Source organism: Delphinus delphis, chromosome 2 (assembly GCF_949987515.2).
Source record: "Delphinus delphis chromosome 2, mDelDel1.2, whole genome shotgun sequence".
Classification (NCBI taxonomy): domain Eukaryota; kingdom Metazoa; phylum Chordata; class Mammalia; order Artiodactyla; family Delphinidae; genus Delphinus; species Delphinus delphis.
In genome coordinates, this window is record NC_082684.1 from 174,811,060 (window position 1) to 174,821,747 (window position 10,688).

At 40.8% G+C, this 10,688-nt stretch overlaps 1 protein-coding gene and 1 pseudogene across 1 annotated transcript in view; both read left to right on the forward strand.

Annotated features, from left to right (window-relative positions):
* Positions 1–4,248, forward strand: part of KIF5B (kinesin family member 5B) — a 44,014-nt gene extending 39,766 nt beyond the window's left edge. Inside the window, exon 26 of the mRNA XM_060006339.1 lies at positions 1,792–4,248. Coding sequence (XP_059862322.1) covers positions 1,792–1,808 — 17 coding nt within the window. The 3' untranslated portion in view covers positions 1,809–4,248. The remainder of the gene's footprint in view (positions 1–1,791) is intronic.
* Positions 4,249–9,969: 5,721 nt separating this feature from the next.
* LOC132421277 (U6 spliceosomal RNA) lies at positions 9,970–10,082 on the forward strand (annotated as a pseudogene).
* Positions 10,083–10,688: the final 606 nt, after the last annotated feature.

The following is a 10,688-nucleotide window of genomic DNA, read 5'->3' on the forward strand; positions in this document are numbered from 1 at the left end:
CAATCCATATTCAGATTTTTCTAATTATTTATTTGTGGTTAAGTCTTCTACAGCTGGTTTGTCTACACCAGGGAGTAACCCAGGACTGATGTTTACATGCGGTTATTCCCCTTAAGTCTCTTGTAATCTAGAGTAACACCCCCCCTTTTCTAATGACACTGACTTACTGAATAGACTAGGCCAGTGTCCTTGAGCATATGCCTCCTCGGATGTGTTCGGTTGTTTCTGTGTGTAGTTAGTTGCCTTGTTCCTCTATTCCCTGTTTATTAGAAGCATTTATTGGATTCTTTCAAACATGTTTACAGACTACACCGTGGGTGATACGTGTTTAATATTGTGTCACATCAGCAGACATTACAGGAGTTTTCCTGCCAATTAAGAGATGGCCTCTGTTTTTCCCCCTTTGGATTAATAACTTGTTGAGCCCCTTTACTAATAAAATGAAAGTCATTCTTGAGAATTATGCAAGTTAAGATGTCATTACCTAGTACAGCACGGGTGCTGAGTAGATGTGAGCTGCCTTTTCTGGAAGTGGAGCTGGGCAGTTTTCAAAAGATAATTATAAATACAGGTAAAAGTTTATCCGTTTTGGATATTGTCCTCACATTAAAATTCACATGTGAACTTTGAACTCCTATCTCATTTGCAGAGAGGATAGTCCATGGCCTTTGTTAAATACAGCTAGGTTTTAGCTTGAAAGTAGAATGCTGATCGCAGTGTCATGACAGCACTTAAGCACATGAGGGAGATGGCTAACCTGGCTAACCCAGGTTTTCAAGACTTGAAGTAACTATAAAAGTATAACCACTTACAGGTTTGTTTCATTGCTGGTCCAAAGGATAATGGTTATTATTTTTTAAAGTCTTGCATCGATCATTCTTAACCCATGATTGAGTATATGATCTACATAAGTGATAAATTGTTGAAAAAATTAGATACTTTGTAGAGATTTTTAAATTATTTTTTAATTATTAAGAAAAACATTTCAAAACACTGGGTTTATTTTGGGAAAAGATGGCAATGTATGAATGATACTGATACTTTCAGTACCCAGTTTTACATGGCTGGTTCTTCTAACTGTGTAATGCTTTGGACAGGTGGAGGTTTTCTAATAAACACGGAGGCAAATAGGCAGCTGAACACGGGATGCCTCTAGGTGACACCTGCTGCTGGGGTTGTTTATTTTATATTATTTTATTGGCCACACCCGCTCGGCTTGCAGCTGCTTAGTTCCCAGACCAGGGATTGAACCCGGGGCACAGCAGTGAAAGCACCAAGTCCTAACCACTGGACCGCCAGGGAAGTCCCTGGGATTGTTTATTTCACTGTCACTTTCCCCACCACATGGACCTCTTGCTTATCCCTGCCCGACCCCGTTTTGTTTCTTACAGCTACCATGTGTGTAACATTGCTAGTTAGTTAGTGGTCCTTGGCTTCATGTCACTGCCACTGCCTACTGGCTGCCATTTTATTAATCATCTTTTTCTTTTTTAAAAAAATCTAACTTACACATCCGCTCACTCATAGCTCTTGCGGGGAGTAAAAACATGCAGGGTGACCTCCTTTCAATATTGTACTGTCCCTAAATGGCTCTGCTTAGGAGGCATATAAAAGGAAAAATTCAGTCATTTAATGTTGCCATCTTTTCAGTTTTGGGGAAAATGGTCAAAGCTGTTGGCTAAATGTTTTTAAACTCATTAGTATATTTTATTTAATTCTTTTCATGATTATCTCAAACACAAGTTTTGTATAAATAAAAATATTTTTCTCTGTGCTTTCTTCCATCTTCAGGTGTTAAAAGTAATTGAAGTATGAAGAGGACATTATATCAATGACTATAGCCTGTATCCCTTGGGAACTTCAGAATTATAACCTTTTTTTAGTGTATAAATTGTACCTGGCCTGTACAGCTGTTTCCTGCCCTCTCTTCTCGTAAACTCTGCTGCTTCCCAACACAACTAGAGTGCAATTTTGGTGTCTTAGAAGGGAAAAACGACAGTTTACAACTGTGGCCCTATTTATTACACAGTTTGTCTTTCATGTCTTAAATTTAGTCTTCACTGTGCCAACCTAACTGTGTCATACAGGACTGTGCTTTTTGTACTTGTTTTTTTGTGTTTATTTTTTAATCTCAGTTTAAGTTACCTAGCTGCTACTGCTTGTTGTTGTTCTTTTCTTATTAAAACAATATTTTAGGGGAAATGGAACCTTTAGATTAAATGTCTTAAATTTTACCACTTATAACACTACATGCCCACAAATTATATCAGGTCAGTACTGTACCTTAAAATCCCTTGAAATGACTTCGGAGTTAAAAATTATCTGTATCATCTCTGAAGTTTGCTTCTGAAAACTACTCTTTGAGCACTGAAACCTTTAAAACTGCCTAACTAGACATTTGAGACTGAGCAAGGCTACTTACTTATCTCATGAAACGACTGTTCTTGAATTATCCTGAATAGAAATACTTTACAATATCAAAAGCAAATCTTCTGCTTTTGTTTAAGAAGGAGAGTTTGGAAAAGGAATTTATTTCTGTTCTTCCCAGTGCTTTAATCCACATAGATTGATGGAATGGAAACACCCTGCTTTGTTTTGGTGAGCCCACTAATTAATAGAAGAATTGGATGGATAATGATTTGTCATCTTACTATAGTGAAGTGAACTAAGATATTATAGGATTAAACATAATTTTATATTGTTAGTACCGTATTGTTTGATCTAAATTTATAGCCTATGGAAATTGAGAAAAAATGTGGAAGGACAAGACAAATATATGGTAAATTTATGAATATATAAGTTAAATTTTGGTCTGAAATCCCTGAGGTTTTTTTACCTGGTACACTAAGTCATAACACTATAATTTATTTCTTGTTTAGTCTAGAAGTAGTAAATTATTTGCAAGTCACTAACAATCCTCAAATAAATTATTTTGTTGGCAGTAGCTGGTAATTTTGTTGTTAAGTGTACCTGTTCTTCTTCCTCAGATGATTAAACTAAGTCAGCAGTTTGTTTTAGAAGCTATAAAAGTTAACAGGGGAAGAGATTTCAATATGTGCTTCATCAGTTGGGGGTGAGTAACTGCAACTGTGTTAGCAGAAATTTGCAGAGAATGGGGATTTAAGGTTACTCAGAAGAGAAAGTTGGAAAGTTCTGTTAGGATCTGGGTGGCAGAATTAACTTTTCGAAAAAGTTTTATATACAGATATTTGTATTAAATTTGGAGCCGTAGTCAGAAGACTCAGATCATAATTGGCGTATTTTTCTATTTCCTTAACTGTTGCAATTTCCACTTTTATAATAGTTTTGATTTAAAAGATAAATTTATTTTTTTAACAGTCAAAAATCCTTGCTGTTACGATCTGCAACCTTACAAATGATTGTATTGTTTTTAGGAATGATCAAAAGAAACACTCCAAAAATTGAGATGAAACCTTGTAGAGCAGCAAGATTGAAGCAGGGCAGTTCACTAAAAAAAAGTGCTACCACCTATTTGTGATGATAGTTTTCTAAATGGAGAAATGTTTGGCTGCATTCACATAGACATTTGTATTTTGTTTTCAAACGAAAGCTTGCTTTTTGGGCAATATTCTTAGATGAAGCAGAATTTTTTTTCTCTCTTTTGTCTGAATATGGTAGTTTCATTCTTATAAGATACATCATGGTATTGGTACTATGTAACAAACGATGAATTGTAACTAGCATGTGGTTCAGAGTATACAGTGCTAGGGTTTTTAAAATATCTTAATGGTTCTTTTCTATTTATAATTTCAAACTTTCACAAAATGTACAGAGAATTTCCTAAATTTGTTTTCACTGAACTGCTTTTGCTATGGTAGGTCATTAAACACAGCATTTACTCTTACAAATGAAAATTTCTGATCATTTGGAACATTGACACTTATTTCAGTTTGCAGTGTCTTTTATTTTTGACTGACTATATTAATGTTCTTCTGAGTGGTATTGATAAATGGTTCAGAAGAGAAACTCAGTGAAATAAAAATATTTATTCATGGTGATCAATTAAATTATTTGCCTAATTTAAGAAAACTACTGTGCATAACTCTCAGTTTGACAGGAGGTGATAGAAAAGAGTCTGAGTCCACCTGTGGAATGTGTTGGTTTCTTTTCAGTGCTTGAAGATACATTCAAAGATAATTGGTTTGGGAAGGCGCCATGTAATTATAGCTAACCTGCATGCTGTAAATGTCTTCTGTGTTCAAATAAAGAGGAAAACATTTTTTGGAATGTCATGACTTTCTTAAACTCAATTCAGTGACGTATTAGGTTGATTTTACATGACCAAGTGGCCTTCTTTCTTGACAGAACAGTGACTAATATGTCATTATATTCATGTGTACTTTGTCTCCTAATGTATTGCATACGCTTTGGACATCAAGTATTAAATATGTAGGCTGAAGAATTAAGAGCTAGAGATGAACCATCAGCCTCCCTTATGTTATTTTACATCAGTGTAGCCTGATACGTGATGAGGACACTTCGCCGTGTTATTCTTCCCCCAAAACTATTAACCCCAGTCTGATCGTGAGAAAAACATCAAACTAACCAAATGGAGGGACATTCTACCAAATGCCTGACCAGTACTCTTCCGAAGTGTAAAGGTCGTGAAAAACCAGGAAGACAAGTCTGAGGAGACTTGGCAGCCGGACGCAGTGACGCAGGGCGGTGTCCTGGGTTGGACCCTGGAACAGTAGAAGGACATCGGGGAAAACTGGTGAAATCTGTTAGCAGTAGTGTGCCGGTTAATTTCCTAGTTCTGACAAAGGTGCAGTGGTGATGTGAGATGGTACATTAGGAGGGAGAGTATGAAGGTGACTCCCTGTATTACCTTTGCTACTTTTCTGTAAGTTAAAATCATTCTGAAATAAAAGGTTTATTTACTAATTTATAAGGCAGCAAGCCACAAAGAACAACAGAGGAGACCACAAGCAGGAAAGCAAAACTCAGCAGACACCTGACTCAACCAGCAGTGGGGAACGCCAGGGAGCAGCTCGGTATCCCCCCCAGAGCACCCCTAAATGGTCATGAATGTGACCTCCGTACCTCTGGAAGTAGGAGTGGAAGGAGGCTGAAATAGGACTAGTCGAAAGTCTATCTAGACCTTTCCGTTTGACCCGTAGATCCCTTCTTCAACGCTGCACAGCTTGCCAGCTGCCCCTCTCACATCCCAGGGTGAGCCTGTGTATTCTCTCGGAAGGGTAAAGCAGAGGGTCTCCAGATGCAAGTGCTGGTGGCAGCTGAGGGTGGGGTGACGTGCTGGAAACGAGGAGTGCGCCCGTTAGCAGTGTCTCCCCTCATTGCCACAGCTCCCCTTTGGCGCTGCTAGGGGTTGAATTGTGTACCCTCAAACTTCCTGTGTTAAAGTCTCAGTCCTCAAGAATGTGACCTTCCTTGGAGGTAGGGCCTTTTCGGGCGTAATCAAGTTAAAGGTCCTCAGGGTGGCTCTTGCCAATGCGACTTGTGACATAAAAGAGAAATTTGACAGGTGCATGGAGGGAGACACAGGGAGAAGATGGCCATCTACGAGCCATGGAGAGACGAACAGTCCTCCCTTCATAGCCCTCTGACGGAGCCAACCCTGCCAACACCCTGGTTTGGGGCTTGTAGCCTCCAGAACTGTGAGACCATCCATTTCTACTGCCTCGCCTAGTCTGTGGTGCTTGCGTTCATCAGCCCGAGCAGACCAGTGTGATTGCCGACACTGGCAGCGAGCTGGGCCCTCTAAGCATTCCTCCTTTCTTTCCTTCGGTTTGCGTCTTGTTAATACCATCCAGTTGTCAGTGGTGTGAAGGGGGCCGGTGAGGGGCACCAGGCGTACACGGTCCCTTAGTGAGCAAAGAGCCCGGGCCACATGACCACCTCTCCAGCAGCAGGTGGCCTCCCTCTGGGAGCCTGCCCTTCAGCCTCAGAGAGGAGCTTCCTGCCCACCTGATCTATGGTGGTGGGTGGGGGAAGGGCAGCCTTGGCCCACTAGGATCCAGTGAGGTGTTTCCTCCCCACCACCAGTCCCAGCCAGGGTCTCGACCTGGGCTGCCCGCACCCCAGAGGGATGCTTCCCGCTCACCTAGTGATTGGACCAGCTCTAGCCTGGGAAACCTAGCAAGCTTCATCATCCATTGGGCGGCAGCCATGCCTTTGCAATGAGATCCGAACCCCAGACATGGGGCAGGAGCCCCTTCCAAGTCTGTTCCTTCCCTGGGTACTCTCCCTTAGCCCTAGACTATTCTTGAAAGTTCTCTGTACCCATTTCTAGTTCATCCCCTCGGACCTGGCCTGATACAGAGGGTAATATGAACGTTTGCAATCAGAATACTTAGAAGCCCAACCTTCTTCCATTGCTTGGTCACCTGAATGCTGGCAACCAGGCTTATGCTTTCCAGCCAGGAGATGAGAGGACTTCGGTGAAAAGTTTGACAACTGATACAAGGAGTACCCCAAGAAGCACAGTTTCAGAAATGCCACAGTCAACAGTCCTACTCCTGTGAACCAATTGCTTCCAGTCAGCTTCATCGTGTCCCCACCTTACATAGGTGCAGACAGCCAAGGATCACGAAGCATGTGAAGAAAGCCTTTACGATGACAGGATCAAAACAGAAAATAATTAATAATAATATGGAGGAAAGTGGAACTATGAAAGGGGAAGAAAACATTTTTAAAAACATACTAAATTTGGGGCTTCTCTGGTGGCGCAGTGGTTGGGAGTCCGCCTGCCGATGCAGGGGACGCGGGTTCATGCCCCGGTCTGGGAGGATCCCACATGCCGCGGAGCGGCTGGGCCCGTGAGCCGTGGCCACTGGGCCTGCGCGTCCGGAGCCTGTGCTCCGCAGCGGGAGAGGCCACAGGAGTGAGAGGCCCGCTTACCGCAAAAAAAACATACTAAATTTAATACCTTTCACTTCCACCTTGAAGAGCATGGGTATTAAAGTGCTAATATAATTACCTTCCCTAGTATATCTTTTTTACTTTTTCTTATGTATAAAAAACAACTAAAAACATGCACGGTTTGTGAGGAAATGACAAATTTCAGAAAATTCAGAATCTGAATACACTCTATACATAGCTTCTAGATAAAGACACAAAATTACCAGATACTCAGAGGCCCCCTGGGCCCATTCTAGTGACTCCCCTTAAGGTTTAATATTGTTCTGGTATCTAACAAAAAGATCACTTTACCTGTATTTTATATAAATGTTATGACACAGTATAACCACTTTTGGATTGGGCTTTTTTATTCTTTATGTTGTCTGTGAATATACCTATATGCTTGCCTGTTGTGATCATGCATTGCCACTGTTGCATAGGATTCCATAGTGTAAACATTTTAACAATTTATCCCAATGTGTATTACAATATGAGTGATTTTCAGTTTGTGTCTATTGAGAATAGCACTGGTATATAAATTCTAGAACTTGGGGGAAAAAAAAACAACCTAATAGTAAGAGCCTCAAGATTTTGACATAGTGAAAAAAGAGTTTGTCTCCACTAAACAAAACAAAAAACCAAGGGGTCATAAGAAAGAAATACTGAGAAAACAAAAAAGTCTTGAAAATAGAAACAATAGGAAGGTTAGAAGATGAAGTTGAGAAAGTTGCCGACAAAGTCATACACACAAAAAAAGTCAGAGGGCTTCCCTGGTGGTGCAGTGGTTAAGAATCCGCCTGCCAATGCAGGGGATACGGGTTTGAGCCCTGGTCCAGGAAGATCCAACATGCTGCGCAGCAGCTAAGCCCATGCACCACAACTACTGAGCCTGTGCTCTAGAGCCCACAAGCCACAACTACTGAGCCTGCACTCTAGAGCCCATGAGCCAGAACTACTGAGCCCGCGAGCCACAACTACTGAAGCCCGTGCACCGAGAGCCCATGCTCCGCAACAAGAGAAGCCACTGCAATGAGAAGCCCACGCACCACAACGAAGAGTAGCCCCCACTCGTCACAACTAGAGAAAGACCAAATGCAGCCAAAAATAATTAATTTAAAAAACAATAAAATAAATGGTCATTTTAAAAAAAAAGTTGGAAAATAGGAAAGAAATTAGAAGACCACAACACAAGGCTTCAGGTCTGAATAAGTTAAATAAGAAAATGTAACTGAAGGCCATCTGTTGCCAATGCCCAGAACAGTGGATAAAAATAGAACCACACTAAGGCACAGTACAAAGAAAACCATAAAAAAAAAAACAACAAAAAAAACATTTCGTACAAAGGTCTGAGAATCTGAATGTATCAAACAACACTGGAAATTAGAAGAAAATGGATCAGTACCCTCAAAATTCTGAGGGAAAGTGATCTCAAACCTCAGTTGGTATAAAGGTAGGTAAAATAAGGTTTTCAAACACACAAGTTCTCAAAAAATGTACTTCTTATGTATCATTTATTGGGAAGCTATTGCTCAACCAAGTGAGAGATTAAACTAAGAAAGAGGAAGATGTGGGACATACAAAAGAAGAGACCAACAAAAGAAGAGAAGCACCAAGGTGACAGCGTCAAAAGCAACCTGTCCAGATGGGAGTCCATCAGTCAGAAGACTGCCAGAGATACGTTTCCAAGACAAATCAGAGTGATTGATGTGTGAAGATTTTGAGAAAAAAATTTATATAACTGAAGATCAGTTTAGGGTTGACTAAATGGTACATAAAACACTAAGGGAAAAAAGAATTACTGAGGGACTTCCCTGGTGGTGCAGTGGTTAAGAATCTGCCTGCCAGTGCAGGGGACACGGGTTCGAGCCCTGGTCCGGGAAGATCCCACATGCTGCAGAGCAACTAAGCCCGTGCGCCACAACTACTGAGCCCGCGTGCCACAACTACTGAAGCCTGCGTGCCTAGAGCCCGTGCTCTGCAACAAGAGAAGCCACTGCCATGAGAAGCCCGCGCACCGCAACAAAGAGCGGTCTCCACTCGCTGCAACTAGAGAAAGCCTGTGCGTAGCAACGAAGACCCAACGCAGCCATAAATAAATAAATAAATTGATTTGTTTTTTTAAAAAAAGAATTACTTATTCAAAAAAGAATCCGGGGGTGGTGGTGCTGTGATGAATTGGGAGATTGGGATTGACATATATACACTAATATGTATAAAACAGATAACTAATAAGAACCTGCTGTATAAAAAACTAAATAAAATTTAAATGATAAAGCAGAAAAAAAAAGACTCCTAAATATAACCCAAAAAAGTAGACTCACAGATATAGAGAACAAACTAGTGGTTACCATTGTGGGGGTGGGAGGCACAAACCATTGGGTATGAGATAGATTCACGGATGTGTTGTACAACATGGGGAATATAGCCAATATTTTGTAATAACTGTAAATGAGAAGTAACATTTAAAAATTGTATTAAAATTCTTTTAAAATAAGTGCCAAAAAAAAGAATCCTAAGATAAGCAAGAGAGGAAAAGTCACCATAGTATATTACATGACTCAGCTGTGCTTGGCACATTTCATCGTAGTAATGGAAACATGGATTGGTAACTAAACTTACAACATGACCTTATTGAGAGGAAGAGGGGTTGTGTCTATGTGTTGATGGTGGTGAAAGAGGGTTCAATCCTCGTCTTCCACAGAATAAGACAACTGGCTCCACTTAACCATGACTAATCAATAAGTAGCAGAGATTTGGAGATGAAACAAAATGACAGTGGCTGCTTCTGGAGAGTGGGAAAGAGGTGAAGTGGGGCAGGGGACCGCTGTTTTGTTTGGGGTAGAAGGAACCACTGTTTTTGAAACAAGTTTTCTAGAGCGTGTTTGACTTTTCAGGGCTCAGTTTGTATCCTGTTGTAGGGTGGCTCTCCGAGGATGGCTTCAGAAGCATGTCCCCGGTTCTTGACCCAACCTAGAATTCAACTTGCCCATTTGCAGAAAAACACTTGAAAACCTCGAGGTGACCCTTAGGCCTTTTGTTCTGTAATTCTGAGATGCCAAGTAATCTGGTCTAGAGTTATAACATCTGGTGCTCGCTTCAGCAGTACACATGCTAAAAATTAGAACAAAACAACAAAGATTAAGTAACATTGCCCCTGCACAAGGATAACACACAAATTCGTGGAGCTGTTGCCTACTTTTAATTAAATGTCCTCTGCGTTCAAAAATATATATATATGTAGATCACATCTGAAAGGTTTGTTTATTTTAAATTAAGTCTTCAGGGACTTCTGTGGTAGTGCAGTGGTTAAGACTCTGCGCCCCCAAGGCAGGGGGCCCAGGTTTGGTCCCTGGTTGAGGAACTAGATCCCACATGCATGCCGCAACTAAGAGTTTGCATGCTGCAAAAGAAAGAAAGAAATTAAGCCTTCATAATCACCGACTTTATGTGGAAATAAATCCACAGGTCTTTCAAGCTGAAGTAAGCAGTTCTCGAAAGTACTTTTTTTTTTTTTGGCCGCACAGTGCTGCTTGCGGGATCTCAGTTCCCCGACCAGGGATTGAACCCGGGCCTCAGCAGTGAAAGCACCGAGTCCTAACCACTGGACCGCCAGGGAATTCCCAGAAAGTACTTCTTTCTTCATTAAATGAATGCTTCCAAATTTTGAAGATTTAGAAGAGAAGTGGATTTTTTTTAATTGTGCTAAAATGCAAATAAATAAAATTTACCATCTTAAGCTTTTTTAAGTGCGTTGGAAGAAAAGTGTTTGCTTTGGGGGTTTGTGTGTGTGTGTGTACACAGAAATT